Source organism: Microcaecilia unicolor, chromosome 3 (assembly GCF_901765095.1).
Source record: "Microcaecilia unicolor chromosome 3, aMicUni1.1, whole genome shotgun sequence".
NCBI classification, from domain to species: Eukaryota; Metazoa; Chordata; class Amphibia; order Gymnophiona; family Siphonopidae; genus Microcaecilia; species Microcaecilia unicolor.
In genome coordinates this window covers 328492667-328514349 of record NC_044033.1, presented here as the reverse complement: position 1 = coordinate 328514349, position 21683 = coordinate 328492667, and the positions used below count along the sequence as shown (strand labels likewise).

The 21683-nt window shown below is 44.1% G+C and overlaps 1 protein-coding gene across 1 annotated transcript in view; it reads right to left on the bottom strand.

Annotated features, from left to right (window-relative positions):
• SLC22A2 (solute carrier family 22 member 2) overlaps window positions 1-21683 on the bottom strand; it is an 85439-nt gene that overhangs the window by 42932 nt on the left and 20824 nt on the right. Inside the window, exon 3 of the mRNA XM_030198397.1 lies at window positions 9832-9986. Within this exon, the coding sequence (XP_030054257.1) occupies window positions 9832-9986 (155 nt within the window). The remainder of the gene's footprint in view (window positions 1-9831; window positions 9987-21683) is intronic.

Genomic DNA, 21683 nt, shown 5'->3' with positions numbered 1-21683 from the left:
GGCAGGAGGTGTGGAGAACGTTCAGTAAAGCCAGAGGAGGGAAAAGGTTCCTGAAACCTAGTGAGTGTGAAGCTGCTAGTTGATGCTGGCCACAAGCCCAGAGCATAACAGCAGCCAAGAAGAAGATAGGATGTCTGTTTATCCCGTGTTTAGAACTGTTTGGAAGTCTACCGAGGAGAGAGGAAGGTTGATCTGGCCTCTAGTGTGAGAAGAGTTGCTGAAAACTGAGAAGACAAGGCGTCTACTTCTCTTGTGGGGTTTCAACCTCTTTAATATCCAGTGATAGAATCAACATGGGTATTTAATTTCAACTTCTGAGGGGCAAAAACTCTACTTGTTGCCCTGTAGGCATTTTAATTAGATGCCAGGTGGAGCAGGAGTTTTAACAGTATGCTCTGCCGAGTCTGCCCTGTATTGTATAGTTATTTTGGAGGAATAAGCAGTTGTTCTGTGTGTTCATATCAATTTATTTTTTTGGCTTCAGAGAGTGAAATCAGTAAGGGCTAGTAACTCCTCTGAATTTAAATCTTAATTTCTTTGTGTAATGAAAAGGAGGGCTTTGGCTTACCTCTCCTCCATTACTGAAGACTAAGAGGAATCCAAAGGAGTTTCTAGGATCTTTAAGGGTGTAAAAATAAGGAGAGATATTTGGCTGCCAAAGTGGGTATCCTGAAGGAAAACAGAAGGAAGTTCAGCGCTTCCTAATAAGAGGTTCTCCCAGTAGATAAACTAGATGACGTGTTCACCACATATCAACATGTAAGAGAGGTTGAGAAAGTGGAGTTGATGAAGGAGATGGCAACACCAGTAATTGGGAAGCAAAGCCAGTGCCAGGCAAACTTCTACGTCTATGACTTGATCGTGGTTGGATAGATTCAGCTTCAGAAGCAGGATAACAAGGCCAGCGCCGGACAGACTTCTACAGTCTGTGCCCTGATCGTGGCTAGATAGAAAAGTACATAAATGTTGCCATACTGTGACAGACTGAAGGTTCTTCAAGCCCAGTATCCCGTTTCCAACAGTGAGGTCACAAGTACCTGGCAAAATCCCAAAACATTACAATACATTTTATGTTGCTTATCCTAGAAATAAGCAGTGGGTTTTCCCAAGTCCATTTTAATAATGGTTTATGGACTTTCCTTTTAGGAAGCTATCCAAACATTTTTAAATCCCGCTAAGCGAACTGCTTTTACCACATTCTCTGGCAACGAAGTACAGAGTTTAATTGCACGTTCAGTGAACAAATATTTTTTCCAATTCATTTTAAATTTACTACTTTGTAGCTTCCTTGCATGCCCCCTAGTGCTAGTATTTTTGGAAAGAGTAAACAAGTGATTCACGTTTACCTGTTCCTCTCCACTCATTACTTTATATACCTCTATCATATCTCCCCTAAGTCGTCTTTTCTCCAAGCTTGAAGAGCCCTAGTCATTTCAGCCTTTCCTCATAGGGAAGTCATCCCATCCCCTTTATTATTTTTGTCACCCTTCTCTGTACCTTTTCTAATTCCACTATATCTTTTTTGAGATACGGTAACCAGAATTGCACACAGTATTCAAAGTGCGGTTGCACCATGGAGCGATACAAAGGCAATATAATATCCTTGTTTTTATTTTCCATTCTTTTCCTAATACCTAATATTCTGTTTGCTTTCTTAGCCGCCACTGCACACTGAGCAGAGGGTTTCAACGTATCATCAACGATGACACCTAAATCCCTTTCCTGGCCAGCAACTCCTAGTGTGGAACCTTTCATCACATAACTATATTTCGGGTTCCTCTTTCCCACATGCATCACTTTGCACTTGCTCAAATTAAACATTATCTGCCTTTTGGATGCCCAGTATCCCAGTCTCGTAAGGTCGTCTTGTAATTTTTCACAATCCTCTTGCTATTTAACAACTGTGAATAACTTTGTATTGTCGGCAAATTTAATTACCTCACTAGTTATTCCCAATCTGGATCATTTATAAATATATTAAATAGCAGCAGTCCCAACACAGACTCCTGGGGAACCCCACTATCTACCCTTCTCCACTGAGAATACTGACCATTTAACCCTACTCTCTGTTTTCTATACTTTAAACAGTTTTTAATCCACAATAGAACACTACCTCCTATCCCATGGCTTTCCAATTTCCTCTGGAGTCTTTCATGAGGTACTTTGTCAAATGTCTTTTGAAAATCCATACTTAATATCGACCGGCTCCCCTTTACCCACATGTTTGTTCACCCCTTCAAAGAAATGTAGTAGATTGGTGAGGCAAGCTTTCTCTTCACTAAATCCATGTTGGCTTTGTCTCATTAAGCTATGCTTTTGAATATGCTCTGTAATTTTGTTCTTTATAATAGTCTCTACCATTTTGCCCAGCACCAACGTCAGGCTCATCGTCTGTAATTTCCCAGATCACCTCTAGAACCCTTTTTAAAAATTGGCATTACATTGGCCACCCTCCAATCTTCTGGTACCATGCTTGATTTTAAAGATAAATTACATATTACTAACAATAGTTCTGCAAGTTCATTTTTCAATTTTATCAATACTCTGGGTTGTATACCATCCGGTCCAGGAGATTTGCTACTCTTCAGTTTGTCAAATTGCCCCATTACATCTTCCAGATTCAGCTTCAGAAGTTGGATAACAAGGCCAGTGCTGAGCAGACTTCTACTGTTTGTGCCCTGATCGTGGTTGGGCAGATTTAGAGGAGCTTTGATAACAATTTCAGAAGTTGGAGAACAAGGACAGTGCTGGGCAGACTTCTACAGTCTATGCCCTGAAAATGGGAAGGACAAATCAAGGTCAGGTACATATGAAGTATTACATCATACTTTATGCTATGAGTTTATCTTGTTGGGCAGATTGGATGGACCATACAAGTCTTTATCTGTCATCATCTACTATGTTACTATGAGGCAGATGCAGCAACCAAACGTAAAAAAATCAAAATCGTTAAAGTCCCTAACGATTTTTAAAAAACGAAGAATGCACCAAAAAAAAAAGTCACACATGCTCAGATCGGTATTCAAACGTACAATGTATCAAAGAATCACAATACACATCGGTAATCGGCCCCTAAATCATGCGCAGAGCAGCCAAGCGTTTTGCTGGCTGCTCTGCGCATGCTGCAAACGTAAAAACAAACAAAAAAAAAAGCCACAACACATACACGTGGCTACCCGGTCAGCAAAATCCAAAAACAAAGGATCGGGAGGGGGCAAGGGCGCTCATCAGGAGCGTCCTGTATGGACGGCCTTGCCCCCCCCCGCTGCTCCCCACTTTCCGCCCCTCCCCCCCCCCCCCGAAAAAGCAAAATGCTAGCTGGCTTCCCCGGTCCCCCTCCCTTCCTGTTCCTGTGTTCTGCAGAGCTAACTCCGCCTCCCGTCATTCTTCTGCCCCGTGCCCCGCCCCCGCTGCCCCCCCTGAGGTCGACTACGCCGCTCCCCCCCTCCACCGAGACCCCCCTCCCTATTAACGACCCGAGCAGCGCCTCTCACCTCTTTCTGAAGCGCTGCACGGGCAGGAAGATCTATTGTGTTGGTTGTAGAGTCTCCATGACGTCTCTTCTTCCCTGGCCTAGGCCCCGCCTCCTTCTGACGTAAGTAACCTACGTCAGAAGGAGGCGGGGCCTAGGCCAGGGAAGAAGAGACATCATGGAGACTCTACAACCAACACAATAGATCTTCCTGCCCGTGCAGCGCTTCAGAAAGAGGTGAGAGGCGCTGCTCGGGTCGTTAATAGGGAGGGGGGTCTCGGTGGAGGGGGGGAGCGGCGTAGTCAACCTCAGGGGGGGCAGCGGGGGCGGGGCACGGGGCAGAAGAATGACGGGAGGCGGAGTTAGCTCTGCAGAACACAGGAACAGGAAGGGAGGGGGACCGGGGCAGCTAGCATTTTGCTTTTTCGGGGGGGGGGGGGGCGGCGGAAAGTGGGGAGCAGCGGGGGGGGGGGCAAGGCCGTCCATACAGGACGCTCCTGATGAGCGCCCTTGCCCCCTCCCGATCCTTTTTTTATTTTTTTATTTGATGTGTTTTCTGACGTCCTTTGGGCCAATCACAGCGCTTTTAGCTCTGCTAATGCGCTGGGATTGGCTCAAAGTTTGTTTATTTTTTCACTTAATGATTTTTCCTGGCACAGAGCTGTCCTAACGAGAGGTTCAGACCTCTCGTTAGATTTCCTGCCTTTTTCCTGCGTAAAGGCAATCGGAAAAGGTTAGTGCATGTCGTTTCAATGGGGTTTTCACACTAATTGCTCATCTCCATTCCGTTTTCGTTAGCTGCTGGCTTCCTCGGTAAAAGCCCTTTGATGCATGCAACGGATCAAATTTTCCTCGTTGGAGGGTCATTAAAGGCTCATTTAGCTTTAGTGCATCTGCCTCTATGAGTCTTCACTGGATCACAGGTATATTAGGGAGAATCGTTTGAACACTAAGGATTCTCCTAGTTACCAACTGAAAGGGACCACCCGAGACAAACAGAAGGGATGCTAATCTTTACACCACTGTATTCACTCTTTCTACAACAGTAAATACACCATTTCAGCCTTCAGCTGTGATTGACTGCTTTAGTTTAAAGTAGCTAGCCCCCCCCCCCCCCCAATTCCCACCACCACTGGAGACTCACACATGGGGATTGAGTGTATTTGTGGAGAAAAATGAGAAACTTACCCAACTTTTGAGTGCCCACCCCTTCCTGAAGCCTAGGTTAGCCAAATTCAGGGTTTCATTTTCACTTTGTAACAAGGATTCACGGTAGACAACAGGATGAATCAGATACAAAAGTGGTGACATCATGTGACGGAGCTTCTACAGACTAGTTCTCTCAGGTTTATTTGCACATGTGCAGTCTTTCCCACACAGCTGTTACCTCATGAGTACCCTCAGACTGTTCCGGATGATTGTATCTGTGTCTGATTCATCCTGTTGTCTATGGCAGGAGTTCTTAACCCGGTTCTCGGTACACACCCAGCCAATCAGGTTTTCAGGATAGTCATAATGAATATACATGAGATAGATCTGCATACAATCGAGGCAGTGATTGCAAATTTATCTCATACATATCCACTGTGGATTTCTCAAAAACCAGACTGACTGGGTATGTCCCGAGAACTGGGTTGAAAATCCCTGGTCTATGGAAAATCCTTGTTTCAAGTAATCAACTTTGCTTTCTCCATCGATAAGCAGGATGAATCAACGACACAATTTGGGAATTCCATAGATACAGTATGGGCAATTAGGTCAAAAGAAATGGAACGAAATGGAAGAACGTTTGGTGCAGAAGGTAGACCAGGATATGCATGTATGCTAGGGATGTACATTTGTCAACAAAATTTCCTATGTCTTTTCATTTTATTTTTCAGGGTTTTTTTGTTGTGTTATCAATAGCAGGCCCTATGAACTAAGGGGCCCTTTTACTAAGCTGCGGTAAAAAGGACCCCGCGGTAGTGGTGGGGGTTGTTTTTGCCATGCGCTCAGGCACCTTTTACTGCAGCAGGTAAAAAGGCTGAAAAAGTCATGGTCATGCGGTAAGATTGCTCTTATCGTGTGACCATGTGGGGGAGGAGCCCTTACCGCCACTCATTAAGGTGGTGATAAGGGCTCCTGCGGTAACCTGGTGGTTATTCCCTGTGGAAATAATTTTCAAATATTTCCTCTAGCGCCAAAAATGCAGCACACTAGGGGTGGAACTACCTCCGGTGCCAGCTTTGGGCCGGAGGTAGTTCTGGATTGCCAAGCGGTAAGCCCATGTTGGGCTATTCTATAAACCAGGGGTTCTCAACCCAGTCCCTTGGGACACACCTAGCCAGTCAGGTTTTCAGGATACCCCCAATGAATATGCATGAGATCAATTTTCATTCAGTTGAGATAGGGCATGCAAACGGATCTCATGCATATCCATTGTGGGTGTCCTCAAAACCTGACTGGCTAGGTGTGTCCTGATGACTGGGTTGAGAATCCCTGCTATAAATGGTGCTCCGAGTTGGGCATCATTTATAGAATAGCACGTACTGCCAGAATCCGCACCCAACTTTTAGGCGTGAGGATTTATAGCACCTGAACCCTGGTGTAAATCCCCGTACATAAATTAGGCACAGATTCCCTGAATTCTATAATACTGCACGCATCAGTAGTGAACACCCCTGACCCACCCATGCTCCTCCCATGTCCACACACCCCTTTTCAGTTGCGTGCTAAAGAATTTATGCATGCGTATTTATAGAATAGTACTTAGCAAGATGCGTTTGTAAATACAAATTGTTGCCAATTAGCACTAATAATTGATAGCACCCAATTAGTGATGGTAACAGGCTCGTTACTTGATTAAATTGTGTACACAAATTGGATGCATGCTCAAATTTGCATGCACAATTTTAAGTAACGTTTATAGAAAATCCTTGTATATTTCAATTGCATGTTCTAGACTTTGGTTTTGTGTACTATTGAAGAATGATGCGTGTTACTGAAAAATAATGCACACTACTGATCACACAACAACCCAAAACAAAACAACTTTCTACAACAAAACAAATGAGAACCCCCCCCCCCCCCCCGAAATAATTCAACTGATTGGATGAAAAATTTACAGTGCGCACCTCTAATATACACTTCCCAGAGAGCATAATCAAGAAGGGGAGAATAGTCTGTAAGAAATTCATTTTGAAATTCCAGACCAGAAATCTTTTTCAGAGTTCTCAAAACTAATATCCAAATTTCATCCATGTGTAATGAGAATAATTTGGGAAGTAACGGTGTAGCTCCAGGCACCTGTAACATGTTGTGTGACTCCTTTATGGACATTTTCCAGCCACAAGTGAATTTTATGAACCCACTTACTATCCTGCTTATAATCGAAAGAGAAAAATGCCTATATTTCGACCCAAATCAGGAGATGGACGTCTTTCTCCCGTGAGCGCCCAAATCGGTATAATCGAAAGCCGATTTTGCGCGTTTCCAACTGCAATCCGTCGCGGAAATGGGTAAAGTTGACGGGGGCGTGTCGGAGGCGTGGTGAAGGCAGAACTGGGGCGTGGTTATCAGCCGAGGAGAGATGGGCATCTTTAGCTGATAAGCGGAAAAAAAAAAAGGCGTTTTTACCGCAATTTTGGGTCACTTTTTTTGGACCCTTTTTTTTCACGAACAGGTCCCAAAAAAGTGCCCCAACTGCCCAGATGACCACTGGAGGGAATTGGGGATGACCTCCCCGGACTCCCCCAGTGGTCACTAACTCCCTCCCATCAAAAAGAAAAACACTTTAAAAACTTTTTTTCCAGCCTCTATGCCAGCCTCAAATGCCGTACCCACCTCCATGACAGCAGAATGTGTTCTATCCTGTGACAGCCTTTCCCTGGTTCTGATGTGGCTCTCGGGTGAGTGTGACACCTTTTCTGTTATGTGGGTGTAGGGTATTGGGCTCCGTGATTCCACTAGCTTGTGGCAAATGCTCACGATGTTGGTAGTTGGTAGGCTCTACTCCCATGGTGCTTTTCCCCCTGCTTACTGGGTCAGAGTGTGCCATGTTTTGTTTTTGGTAGTCCATGAGGTGGTGGCCATTTTTGTAAGCCAGTTTTAGATCCCTTTCAAGTGTTAGCCACGTTACAGAACTTAGTTCTTACCTTGAATGTGGCTGAAAGAGGGCATTGTATAGCATTCTGCCAGCTCTGACCTACTGCTCATCTCAGTACCAGGGAGACTCGTTGCCAGTGGGGCACAACCTCTGATCTGCAGTTAACTGTGAGTAAGCATGCTTATTCCAATAAAGGACGTTTTCGGAGAAATTAGTCTTCAGGTGTCAACTGGTTTGCCAAGGTTATATAGCAGCAATAAGTCCTAGAGACCTGCGTGTATGCAGGTCCCTGGAGCACTTTTAGTGGGTACCGCAGTGCACGTCAGCCAGGTGGACCCAGGCCCATCCCCCCCTACTTGTAACACTTGTGCTGGTAAATGGGAGGTCTCCAAAACCCACTGTATCCACATGTAGGTGCCCCCTTCACCCCTAAGAGCTATGGTAGTGTTGTACATTTGTGGGTAGTGGGTTTTGGGGGAGGGAGGTTGGGTGGCTCAGCACCCGTGGTAAGGGAGCTATGCATGTAGGAGCTTTTTCTGATGTCCACCGCACTGACCTCTAGGGTGCCCAGTTGGTGTCCTGGCATATCAGGGGGGGCAGTGTACTACGAATCCTGGCCCCTCCCATGACCAAATGGCTCGGATTAGGATGTTTTTGAGCTGGGCATTTTTAGTTTCCATTGTCGCTAAAAAAAAACAAACGCCCAGCTGAAAAACGTCCATTTTTTCGAAAATACGGTCTGTCCTGCCTCTTCACGTACCTGTTTTCGGACATAGACGCCCATGGAGAAAGGCGTTCGCGTTCGATTATGCCCCTCTATATCTACCAAGGTGAACAGCTTGTCGACCTAATTTAATTGAATTTTGAGCAGATGTTTAAAAAAATAGCTTTTTATTCTTTTTTTATGGGAGGGGCACTAGGGAGACTCAGAAAAATGAACAAGAAACTGAAGAAAATGTTCCTTGTAGCAGTTAGAGAGGCAGGTAAAACACTGCAAGAACAGAACTCTCTCGGTGTGACTGCTCAGACAAAAACAGACAGAAGTAACTCATGAGATAGTGGCTAAGCAGGAATTTCTGCCCATGCTCATAACCCTACAAAGGTTTTCTGAATTCTAAGGGGCCCTTTTACAAAGGCAAGTAAGGGCCTAGGCGCATGCAGCGTGTGTCAAATCAACATTACTGCCCGGCTAATGCGTGCAACTGGCGGTAATTCTGAGTATGGCGTGTGCCAAAAACACGTGGTAGAAAATAATTATTTTCTACCATGGGGGCGTTCCCGGCGGTAGTTGACACACGCTGCTAAGTCAATGGGTGGCATTAAGGGCCTCTGGAAAAACCTTTTTTCCAGAGGAGCTGGAGACATGGTCCAGCGCGCATCCAATACATGCACCCACACTACAGCAGCCCACTTTTTGGCGTGCCTTTGTAAAAGGGCCCCTGAGATAGCTCATCTGTATTGGCAATGCCAGATGACACCTCCTACTTGTTTAACGGATTTATCCTGTTTGCCGTGAAGGGGTCTTCAGGGAAACAGAATAGTGAGAAAATGTACCAAAAGAGACTGTGGTCAAAGAACCTTGTGCTCTGAAATTTTTAAAAATGTAATCCAACATGAGGTAATACCCAGTGCATTTTTTTCTAGCGAAAAGGTGCCGGTACTCCAATCCCAGGCCACCCTTCAGGGGTGGGGTGATCATTGAGGGACACACCCAACAATAGCCAGCTCTCCTGCAACCAGTCACAGAACCTATGACAAGGCAGAATTGGTGTGTAGGGCTTCAGCTCTTTCATTAAAACTTGGGGACTATGGGTCAATTTTAGCAGACAATGGGAAAAGGTGCCGGTACTCAGTACCCCCAAGTACCCCCTCAAAAATAGCCCTGGTAATACCAATCATAACTCATTCAACCACAGGTTAAAGTGGCACAAAGGATCAGACTTGACATGGCCATGTTTCGGTGGTGATGCCTATATCAGGAGTCATGCAATCTACAGAGGGTTTTTAAAAAAATATACATATAGTTGTTTTGGACTTTCTATCTGGCCCAAAACACAAACCCAAATGAATTTAACCTGTAATTGAGTGAGTTTTGATTGCTATTGCTTCCTATTGGATTAGATTTTAAAAAAATTGATTCGAAGGTTCCTTATCCTATTTTGCCAACAGAGAAGCAGTAGTTAACATGTAATACTGCAATCAAAACAGGCCCTCTCTGCTTATGATGAGAACAACAGTGGTGACTTTGCTTTGCCGAACCCATTAGCAGTCTTACTCAGAATGTAACCCGTTAGCCAGCATCCTTTGCTGACCACTCCTTGTATGAAGCGAAAAATCACCATCCAGGTGTAGTTAGGAGCAAAGGCTGTAAGAATTCCAGAAACGGCATTGATGAAGATCGTAATCAGAAGGCATGGTTTCCGGCCAAACCTGCAAATAAACAGGCACATTGGAATCCAGTTTAGAACATTCTCCTGAAAGGGTCATCTCTGCTCAGCTAATTTGAGCTCTAAATCATTAGAACTTTTTTAAGCATTTCCTCCTTTTATTTATTTATTTTTTAACATTTGTATCCCAGATTTTCCCACCTATTTGCAGGCTCAATGTGGCTTACATAGATCCGTAAATGGTGAATACCAGTTCCAGAGAAGAGAAATACATAGTTAAGGTAGAGGATACAGAGTGAATTTGGTTACAGGAAGGAAAGTTTAACTTATAATAAGAATTGAAAGGTATTAGGTTAATTTCATTCATAAAAGATTAACTTGAACAATTAAGAACAGTGTGTATTGTGGGCATATTTAAAACGGTTTTCAACAGAAAAATCCAAATTGATTATGGTGTAAAGACAGTATTCAGAGAAAAGGAAGGACAGGAATAAAAGAGAGAAAGATATACAATTACATTTTTTTAATAATGTTTCTTCAATGAAACATAAAATACAGTGTACAATACAAAGCCTATCAACAATAATAATCTAAAGTTAAAATTACATTTCTTAGGGACAGATTTTAAGTTTTGTTCAAGAGTAAGGCAAAAAAAAAGTGCAAGAAAAACATTTAAAAAATCTTCTGTTCAGCTTTCATTCCAAAGTTTATCTTTTAGTGGCTTGTAATATCATCCATGAAGGAAATTTTATAAAGCATTTTCTGCATGTAAATCATTTTACACATAGAAAGATGCTCTCACAAAATGGCACAAAGTTATATATACATGAAAGGTAGGTGCATCAAAAGAAAGTGCCTACTTTTATGGAAATGTTATAGACTATAAAAGCGATGGAGAGACCCCTCCTCAGGTTGAAGACCTCCACTGATGAGTGTGATGCAGATATCCCAAACTTCTCTCAAGTTTCGCTGAAAAGGAGCTATCCCAGCTGATGGACATTGAGATGATGCTGATAAGTTTGGTGATGTATTTCTAATGTTCTTCGAATAAATGTCTATATTTCTATAGACCCCCAGAGCCGGGGTTGGGAGGCAGGGCTGGGGAGGTGAGGATAGTCCTGGGCAGACTTATACGGTCTGTGCCTGTGCCAGAGCCGGTGGGTGGGAGGTGGGGCTGGTGGTTGGGAGGCGGGGATAGTGCGAGACAGACTTATACGGTCTGTGCCCTGAAGAGCATAGGTACAAATCAAAGTAGGGTATACACAAAAAGCAGCAAATATGAGTTATCTTGTTGGGCAGACTGGATGGACCGTGCAGGTCTTTTTCTGCCATCATCTACTATGTTACTATGTTTGTGTAAGTGTGCTTTCTTGCTTTTTCTCATTGGGACCTAAATGGTTCTAGTACGGACCTAGCTAGGTCTAGGATATAGTTTGGGTAGATTGCAATGCACACATGTCATTTATAAAATATATACATCCATACATAGAATGCATGGAGCGGGAGTAAATTTGTACATGAGGGTTTGCGCTCGACTGGGGCTAATCTCAGGAGCTTGTGTTATAAAGGCATATAGGCACCAGTGTTGCCTGTTCAAAATAGGCTTAATAAAAATGCCTTTTCCTAACATTCATACAGGTGCCCTGTTATAAAATTAGCTCCCATATGACCAGCATAAAAAGTTTGATAGCATATGAATTTTTGAGGCTACACCGGTTTGTTCTTCAGACATTAGCCTTAAATATTTTTTTTCCAAATTGAGCCAATAAAAGGTATCACAGTGTTCTAAGTGCCTAATTTTCTGTACATTCACCACATCTATTAACTAGAACCTTCAAATTCTAAAATAGTAGAAGTCAACCACTGAGTTGGAAGAACATGGAATAGTGCAAACAAGAACAGATATCAAGGGATTAGTGTAGCCAGCAGGACACTTCCAATAAATGCGAGAGAGTCGTTGAATATCAAACACAAGGTTTATTCATAAGAAGACTGAACACGGCACTGTGTTTCAATGAAATTGTCTGCCTCAGGAGTCTGAAAACAAGTAAATAAATAAACAAATATATAAGAACAGAAAAATAAAAATTCCAATGTAAACTTTTTTCAAAAAAATTATAAAATTGCACTAAAAACAATTAAAAACAAAATAAATGAACATATACATATACTTTTCAATAAAGTGGCTAAAACAATACTTGAAACATATCTTAAACCAGGAGAGGATTACACAATGCTTAAGAACATATATGCACACATATTACATAAAGCAATGCTCAAAATGTTTTAATTTAAAAATACAAAGATGACCAGGAAAAAAAGCTATTATAAGATACAGGGGTCCTTTTACTAAGGTGCACTGAAAAAGTGTATGGTAAAGCGTCACAAACTGTGCTAAAATGAATATATACATAAATGAAAGAGAAAGAAAGGGTGCAATCTGTCGCTGCACAGATTGAAAAGTTTGTTTACCAGTGTCCACAATACAATTTTTATTTTTCTGTTTTTATATATTTGTTTATTTATTTACTTGTTTTCAGACTCCTGAGGCAAGGTGCCGTGTCGACTCTTATGAATAAACCTTGTGTTTGATATTGATCATCTCCCTCACATTTTGTTTTTGAAGCATCTTGCTGCCTACACTACTCCCTTGATACCGAATTCTAAAATAGCATAGTTTTTGCCCAAAGACTGCATTTCCTGGAACTATTGGAAGGAAGAAGACAAATCTACAGAAAAAATGTGTTTAAACCAGTACTTGCACAAAAAGTGCCTTAGGATTTTGGCCCAATTAATTTTGGCACTGTTGGACAAAACTTCCACAATTCTTTCTGCAGACGTCTTCCCCCTACACACTTTCAATGTTATCTTTTTCCTTTCCTGAAGCTGTGATAGTTCAAAATTCAAGAGAGTGATCTGCAAGTTATTTACACTTTCATAATCCTACTAGTAAAAAAGCCCCGTTTCTGATGCAAATGAAACGGGGGCTAGCAATGTTTTCTTCTGTGTGCATGTGGGAGTGTGTGTGTCCCTGCCCTCTGGCCTCTCTCCCCTCCCCCCTCTGAGTCCTTCACTGTTACAGAGCCAGCGATTTGATTTCCTGCTCTGCTGTTTTCCTTCACTGACTGTGTTACAGAGAGGGCGGGGCAGACACTCATAGGGAAACCGGATATCTCGCCCCCTTCACACTTCCGGCTGGAGGCTTCATAGAACGTTGGTGTTGCCTTTTATATAGAGAGATGATTTCCATGAATTACCCCCCTGTTTATTAAGCTGTGCTAGTGGCCGCTGTGCACTCATGTCAACACAGCCCATTCACTTTGAATGGGCTGTGTCGGCATTGCAGAACAACAGTAAACAGGGGGGTTATTCTGTACTTTCTCTAGGATAAATCCATCAGTTAACTCATGGCAAGAGCCCTAAGCATTTAAGAAGCTATGTCTGGGCAGAACATAATTGACCTGAAAATAATTCACAACCTAATTAACTTCCGCAAAGCTCTGAAGACACATCTCTTTAACATGACATACCATAATGACTCATAATTAGAACCATAATTATCCATCATCTACTTAACAATCGGATTATTTTCTCCCTATATCGTACTGCCTAATTTATTATGTAATCCATGTTCAAGATATGATACCAATTGCATGTTTCCCCCCTTTTTTTACCTGATTGTTCATTACATCATCCATGTTTCTATATATATTACCAATTGTATCTGTACTCTGAAATGGCATAAGTCATGACGGAAAATTGTAAGCCACATTGAGCCTGCAAATAGGTGGGAAAATGTGGGATACAGATGCAACAAATAAATAAATAAAAGTCCCCAATCTGCTTAGTGATTTTCACCATGAGTTAAAGAATGGCTAGTACTAGAGCAGAGGTGGGCAAACTTTATACACAGAGAGTCATTCAGCAGAAAGAGAGAGAGAGAACAGTCTGAAAAATATCTATCATCTCAGATTTTAATGTTATATTCTAATATAATCATCTCTCACTAAAGCCTGAATTTTGCTTTGAGACACGACTTCTCGTTTTCCTCTCCCCACATGAGCCAAGTCAAGGACAAGGTAAGTGAGGAGTAACACACAAGCAGGGCAAACAATCTGAACCAAAAACAGCATAGTAGGAAATAAACCAGTAGCTGTACAGGACTAACCAGTGCTTTTACAGCTGGGTCCATGTGATCTGACAAAAAAAAAAAAAAATGCAGTGGGGGTAGGTTGTAACCAGGGCCGAGATAAGGAAAACGTGAATTTACATGATATATATTTTAATTAGGGTGAATGATCTTGTGTGTAACCTTTCCTATTACAAAATGAAATTATTTTCTGAAGATTTTATTGTGTTTACATATATTTATTTATTGCATTTGTACCCCACATTTTCTCACCTTTTTGCAGGCTCTAGATAGATAGATACAGTAGATAGATAGATAGATAGATTGTAAACCGTTCTGACATTTTACTTAAGAAGGGTGGTATATCAAGTCTTTTTAAAGTATTAAACTATTTTCAAAGCACATGGATGTCTCAAAAAAAATGTAAAAAACAAATGTCCAGCTGCCAAAAACATCCAAATTGCAATTTTTTAAATGGCAGAATTTGGATGGCCTATACTGCAGTTCATCTAAACAGAAAAGGGGAATGTTGTGTGCGTGTATAGGATGGGACTAGGGAGAGCCCAAAATTAGGACGTCCAACAGCAATAATTGAATGGGAAGAAACATTCAAGTCTAGAAAGAAGGTCATTTTTATTTAGACCTGTTTCAGTCATATCCATTGTACAAAAAAAGTGCTCTGATTGAGCAGCTGACCACTGGAGGGGTTAAAAAGCATGACTGCTCATGAATCCCACTGTGGTTGCTGTCCCCCTACTTCTCCCCTAAAAATGAAACCACAAAGGAATACCAGGCTCTATGACAGCATCAGGTATTATAGACATTCTGAGCAAAGCAGAAAACAGGTCTGAGGAATAGCCCAGTAGTTAACGTAAGGGACCCAGGTTCAATTCCTACTTCAGCTCTCTACATTTGTATTTCCTTTAAACTGTGAAACAGACATATACCTACTCAGTGACGATCCTAGGTCGGCTGCCACCCGGGGTGGATTGCCGATGCGTACCCCCCCCCCCCTCCCCGGATGCATTCTTGGCAGCTAGGAGCAGCCGGGCGGCTCTCGGCTCCGCTGGCTCCCTGCTCCCTCTGCCCCAGAACAGGAAGTAACCTGTTCCGGGGCAGAGGGAGCAGGGAACCAGCAGAGCCAACACCACCCCCCCCAGCGGCATGCACCCAGGGCAGACCGCCCCCACTGCCCCACCCTTGGTACGCCGCTGTACCTAAATATTTACAACACCTGCAAGCCTTAAGTCTACTGAGGTGCTGTACAGTCAGGTACAATAGGCATTTCCCTGTTCCTGGAGGGCTCATCATTTAAAATACGAGTAGTAAGGGGATATGAACCTGGGTGCCCTGGTTTACAGTCCACTGCACTGACCACTAGGTTGCCCTTCTGCTCTATAAGGACGTGCGTGGCCTTAAAAAAAAAAAAAATCCTTGCTCCTCGATTTTTGCAGTTCATAACACAAAATTTGTTTATTGGCTTTTTACTGTAATATATGTAACTAACTAAAGTACAGTGATCAACTTGGAACCAACATAGCATGGTTACAAACTATACAAGTATCCCCAATTCCCATCACATCCCCGACGTGTGATGGAGTCTAGCATTTGGTGTTCATAATTTAGACATTTCAGTTTGTAAAATGGTGGTTCATTTTGGGCATTCCTCGTACTTTTGAACAGGAAACCCCAATGTATTTCCTGTTTGAAAATGTCAGTGAGATAGACTTTTTTTGTTTTTGTTTTAATGTAATGAGCAGGACGCTCCAATTCTGACATGGGCATCCTTTCGAAAATACCCCTCTATGGATTTCTATATCCAAATCTGAACTATTAACATATATAGTTCTGTGTTTGTTTACTGCTAGAGAATTTCCTGCAATTGTTGATCCTCTTTGAATCTTTCTGTGATTTCACATTTATTTGATATACCACAAATAAGAATCAGCACAATCTGGAGAGAACACAACAATCTATACTTCTCTGATAGGTAAGAAGCTGTGTCATGCCTAGGACAGAACAAAAATGTGAAGCAGAAAAGATACGGTCAGCTCTTTATAAAGAGGGATCTCCTTTGCTGGTGGGTGAGAGGACAACCATGGTCTGGGCTGTTTGTCAGTGGAACATCCAAGCAAGGAAGTGTTTTGGGTAGGGTTACCATATTTGCAGAGACAAAAAAAGAGGACACAAAGAATAAAATGCTGCCTTGTCCCAGCCGCACAGTCACCTTGATCCCCCAAGGAAGCCAGATTCTATAAGCAGTGAAAATACTGGCAAAAGTAACAGAAATGCATTTTCTTCCATAGTCTAAATACAAAACTAGAAAAGATGTACATTTCCAAAAAAGCAAACATCCATGAGCAGCATATCCCCCTCTCCTCTTCATCCCCTTCTATCCATGTTGCTTTATTTCCCCCTTTTCCCTTCCCTCCTTCTCCATATGCAACATCTCCCCCTCTCCTCTCTTGTCCCTCCCATCCATGAGCACCTGCCCCCTTCTTTCCCTCCTATCTACAATCAGCAAGCCCCTTCTCTCCCTCCCCTCCTGTCCCTGCCTGGGTCTGCCTTGCAGCCCTGGTGGTATAGTGGCCTCTTTGGGGCAGGAAAGAACCTCACTCTTTCCTGCCCTTTACCGCTGACCTCTCTGCTGCCGCTGTTTCTTGAAAATGGCTATCGAAACTTCAAGCGATGGCCTCGCAAGACTTCTGCAAAGTCTCACAAGGCCTCCGCTTGAAGTCTCGGCAGCCATTTTCAAGAAACGGCGGTAGCAGGAAGATCAGTGTCAGTGGGCAGGTAAGAGTGGAATTCTTTCCTGCCCCGAAGAGCCCACTAGGCTACCAGGGTGCGCTACAGTAGGCTGGGGGGGGGGGCAGGGGGAGAAGGCAAGCCTGTCCATCCGCCAACCAACCCACCAGCCAGACAACCCACCAACCCAGAAATCCAGACAAATGGGCTGGCTGGAAAAAAATACATCAGGACCCCCAACGGTCCCCTGAAAAGGAAGACATGTCCAGGGAAATCTGGATGTAAGGTAACCTTAGTTTTGGGCCCCAATTGAAATCTTTCACCGAGTATTTCATTCAAGCAATACAACATATATTTACCCTTACCTTTTTATATTTGCAACATTTTCTTATCTATACCTGATTTTTGGGGGGATCTGAATGCACTCTGTGTTTCAGTATAGCTGTATTAAGTTCAGAATTTAAAATTGCAATTAATCAGCCAATCTTTAGTGACAGTCAGGGCTTAACTTCTGGAGGAAGGGCCTGGCCCTCCAATGCATTTCTACCAGTGTTGCCAGGTGGGCGGTTTTACCGGCCAATTGGGTGGTTTTCCGCGACCCGCCGCAGGAAATTTTTGCCTGCGGCGGGTTGCGTTTTTTTGGGCTCCTTTTGGGTCTTTTGGGTGGTTTTAAAAGCGTTTTTTTTGGCCGCGGGGGGGCGGGGTTAGTGACGTTTTGGGCGGGGCTAGTGACATTTTGGGCGGGGCCGATGATGGGGAGGCGGGGCCGATGACGGCGGGGGCGGGGTTGATGACAGCGGGGGTGATGACGCGGGGGTGGGGGTGTCAGGGGCGGGGTTTGGGCTGGATTTGGGCTCGATTGGGTGGGAAAAAATTTTTCCACCTGGCAACCCTGATTTCTACCACTTTTTTCAGACTTCAAAGCAGCAGGTTAATCTGCAGTGAAGAGAAGGGGAGGGGATGAGACTGGAGCAGAGCAGATAACAGTCCTCCTTAATCCAGCCCCTCTTCCCCTGTTGCTCCTGTGCTCCTGGCCCATCCACCCCTCCCCAGATTCCACAACAGCTGTACCCAAGAAAAAATTGATCTAGGCCCGGCAGGGTTACAATATGGCTCCAGAAAAGGACAGATTGAGCTGGTCTGGGTTTTACTTTCATTGCCCTCAATGGAAATAAAACCCGGACTGGCTCAATTTATCCTCCTTTATCTGGAACCATATGGCAACCCTTGGAACCTGTGGCAGTTGCAATAAGACAGAAAGTAAACATGGGGCCTTCTGCCTATTTGCACGCTAACAGCTCCACAGCATTCCGCCCCCTCTGTCACAGACTTCCTATTTCTGTAGGGACAGGACGCTATGGAACCCTCATTGTTCACAAAGGTAGAAGGCCCTCTTCTAATATCGACCTCTTAAGAGTTTACATTTGTGTCCAACTACATGCTACAGAAATATGGTTTACTTATATGAAATAGGTATAGTTTTGTAATCAGCCCATAATCCTCAGAAGAGACAAAAGTTAACACAAAAAAGTGTCACTCCCCCTAAAAGTGCTTTACATAAGTTTTCTTCATGTGATTAGGTACAAGCTGAGCTAGTCCTGGTTCTATCCCATAGTATGAGAGAACATGGTGTTCTAATTTCCTTTAAAAAAGAAAGCTGCATTATAACTCCTGAGTTAGAGAGACTTCTGGTAACATCATCTGAGCGATAGTGACTTAAACCTGGGGCTCCAACCGGATCCTCCAGGGTTTTGTGAGTAATTAGCGCACCTCTGACGCCCGCAGCATCGAATGTGAACCTGGGCTTCCTAATCGTTTCCTATCATTGCTTGCCTCAAAAGCTCCCATGTCGTGGCATTGCCCCAGAGAAATAAAGCAATACTTTATGGCATAGCCGTGTGATGAAAATGGCAGTACCGTCGCAGGGCCTAACCTGATCACATCATTGATGGATGCGGGTGATTTACCCTCCTCACAGATGGAGATCCCGGTGTCGGATTCTGGGGATATAGAGGACCCACTCACCAAGAAGGATTTAAAACAGATGTTGTGTGAGTTAAAAGAAGCCCAGCAGGCAGATACAGCAGAGTGCACTGCTAAACTGAAAGCGCTGAGGAGGACCTGCAGGGTCTGGGTATGTGCATGGAGGAAGCACAGCAGACCTTCAAGATTCAGGCAGCCCCACCTTGCTGTGTTCTCCACCCAGCTTGATACAAAAGATGCTCTTTTTCTAACTCAGCAGGACAAGCTCAGCCCAACCCTGTCCTCTCTTCTTCTTGAGGTTTATAATGTGGCTTTGCGGGATGGGGCTTAGAAAATAGAGAAAATAGAGCTTGGGGCTCCAATTTGAACTTCCGCAGCATCTCTGAGCCCTCTGGGGAGGAGAATTGCCTGGAACTGGCACAAGCTATTAGTTTTCAAATTTTGATGACCACCTCAAATTTTACCTCTCTAGCTATTGTGGGAATCAAGGACCTTATGGTGGAGAGAGCTCACAGAGCATTAGACTCCCCCCCCCCCCCCAAAAAAAAAAACAAACCACGAGATATTGTGACCTGTTTCCAATCTTTTGCAGTCAAAGATAGCATATTTCAAGTTGCACAAAAAAAAGGCCCAATATCTTTTCATGGGGTGGAGGTCACCCTTTTCCAGGACTTGTCAGCGCTGACACTGCAGAAACACTGTGAATTTCAGCCTATTACCCAGCTCTTGCAGTAAGAGCACATTCGATATAACCGGCTCTTCCTGTTTGGCCCGTCATTCCTGCTCACTGGAAACCTCCATCGTGTTAGGACTATGGGAGAATCCCAGGATTGCCTGCAATGTGCAGGCCTCTGAAACCTTTCTGAATCCTCTCCATCTGCGTCCATGTCTACGACAGCACCGACGAGATGGAATGGAACAAAGTTGCAACATGCACAATGCACTCCCGCTGCCAGTAGACACCAGGAGTCTGACCCATGGATGCTGTGTTATGACTTTGCTGACCTCATGTCACGGTTGTGCCCATGTTCCGTGCTCTCCCTCTCACCACCTGGTGGCCAGACCTGGTGGCTGCAATGGACTGTCTGGTTATTATCACCCGTTCCAGATTTCAGCCCAGTCCGGTCCGGATCTTCCGGGCTGCCAGACTTGCTTGCTTGGATTGAACCTACACAGCACCCATAGTTGCCTGGTGATTGCTGCAGCTGAGCCTCAGCTGCTGCTGGGCTTATTAGTCAGTTGGAAATTCTCTGCCTTTGCATCACCTATGGCCCTGAGGTTTGTTGGGGTGCTGTTTGCACTTCTGCTCAGTCTAGTTCCTTGCCTTGATTCTTGTCTGTTTTAGTTAGTCAGTGGGTAGTTAGATTAGGTTGTTGTTTGTTTGCTAGTCCTGTCTCTGGGTTATAGTTTTGTGTTTAGTCTTTGTCTGTTTGTGGCTTTGTGGCTGTTCTGCAGCTTTCAGTTCTGTGTCTTGTTATCAGTGTTTTGTTCCCTGTTTTAGTGACTGCTTGCAGCTTTCAGTCCTGCCCTTTAGCTTTCCCTTCCTTGCCCTGCTGCCCCTGTATATTCTTTTCCCCTCTGACCCTCAGTCCTGGTTCAGCCTAGTGGGTATCCAGTCCTGCCTTGCCCAGTAAGTCCTGCCGGCCACCTGCAGCCAGGGGCTCAACTCCTGGTGAAACGTGGCCAAGCACAGGTGAAGTTTAAGTGTGCCTGCTCTGCTTATTTCTTGCTTGTTTGCCTCTGCTGCAACTCCAGTCCGGGGTTCCAGTCCTGTTCTGCCTAGTCTCCGGTGTGGGGTGGTTTTGCCTGCCACTGCCACTCCTCGGCAGTGGCCCAAGGGCTCACTAACCTAGTTCCAGCTTTGAAAACCTAACACCTCATTATATTTTGCCTCCTGGCTTACTTGGGTTTCAGGGAGCTGCCTGAGTCTTGGTTTTCTCCATGCTCTGGGGAACCCATCATCTTCAAATCCTTATTATCTATGTTTGTACAGCGCTGCGTACGCTTTGTAGCGCTATAGAAATGCTAAATAGTAGTAGTAGTAGTAGTTTTGATGGGGTGAGGGAGTTGGGAGTTGGGATATGTTGGGGGTTTTGGTTGCACTGTTGATGTATGCCTGATGATGCTGAACAAGTTGCTAGTTTTGAATGCCAGATTATGTACTCCAGGGTGGTCTAAGGCACCCAGGTACCTCGGTGGTGATGCCTCTTAATGTTTTATCCTGGAAGATCTATGGGGTGAACTCCCCCATTAAGCGGAAGAAGATCTTGGAGGCCTTGCAATGCCAGGGGACCGGGGTTACTCTTTTGCAAGAGATTCATTTGACAGCAGCTGTGGAGCATCAAAAGCTCTAGAGGGAGTGGGTGGGACACTGCTTTTATTCCACCACCCCCATTTCCTGTTGGTCTGGAGTGACCATTCTAATTAATAAGGCAATCACTTTTGAAAAGTATCAGTGTCATTGTGATGAACAGAGGTGATGGGTGGTCTTGTATTGCTCGTTGAAGCCCCATATATACTGTTCTCTTTGCAAACATCTAATCTCTATGACTGCTCCTTTTTCCCAGCCTTTTTGAAGTTGTTACTGGCCCTCCCGCGTTGTGTGGTGGCGAATCCTACTTTAGATAGGGCCATGATGGCTAGAGGTCGAGATACGCCAACTGTTGGGGGAAGGTAGACTTGCTATGTTCAAGCCTGGATCTGCTTGATGTTTGGCAGACCCGCCACCCCAGAGAACGCTCTTATACTCACTATAACCTTCTATCTACATTCCTGGAGGTGGACGTGGTAGATATCACACAGGTTGGCATTTCCAATCATGCTGTGGTGCATCTGGCCCTTCACATCCCGAGAAAGGAGTCCCGGCAGGTGTGGCAGATGCCC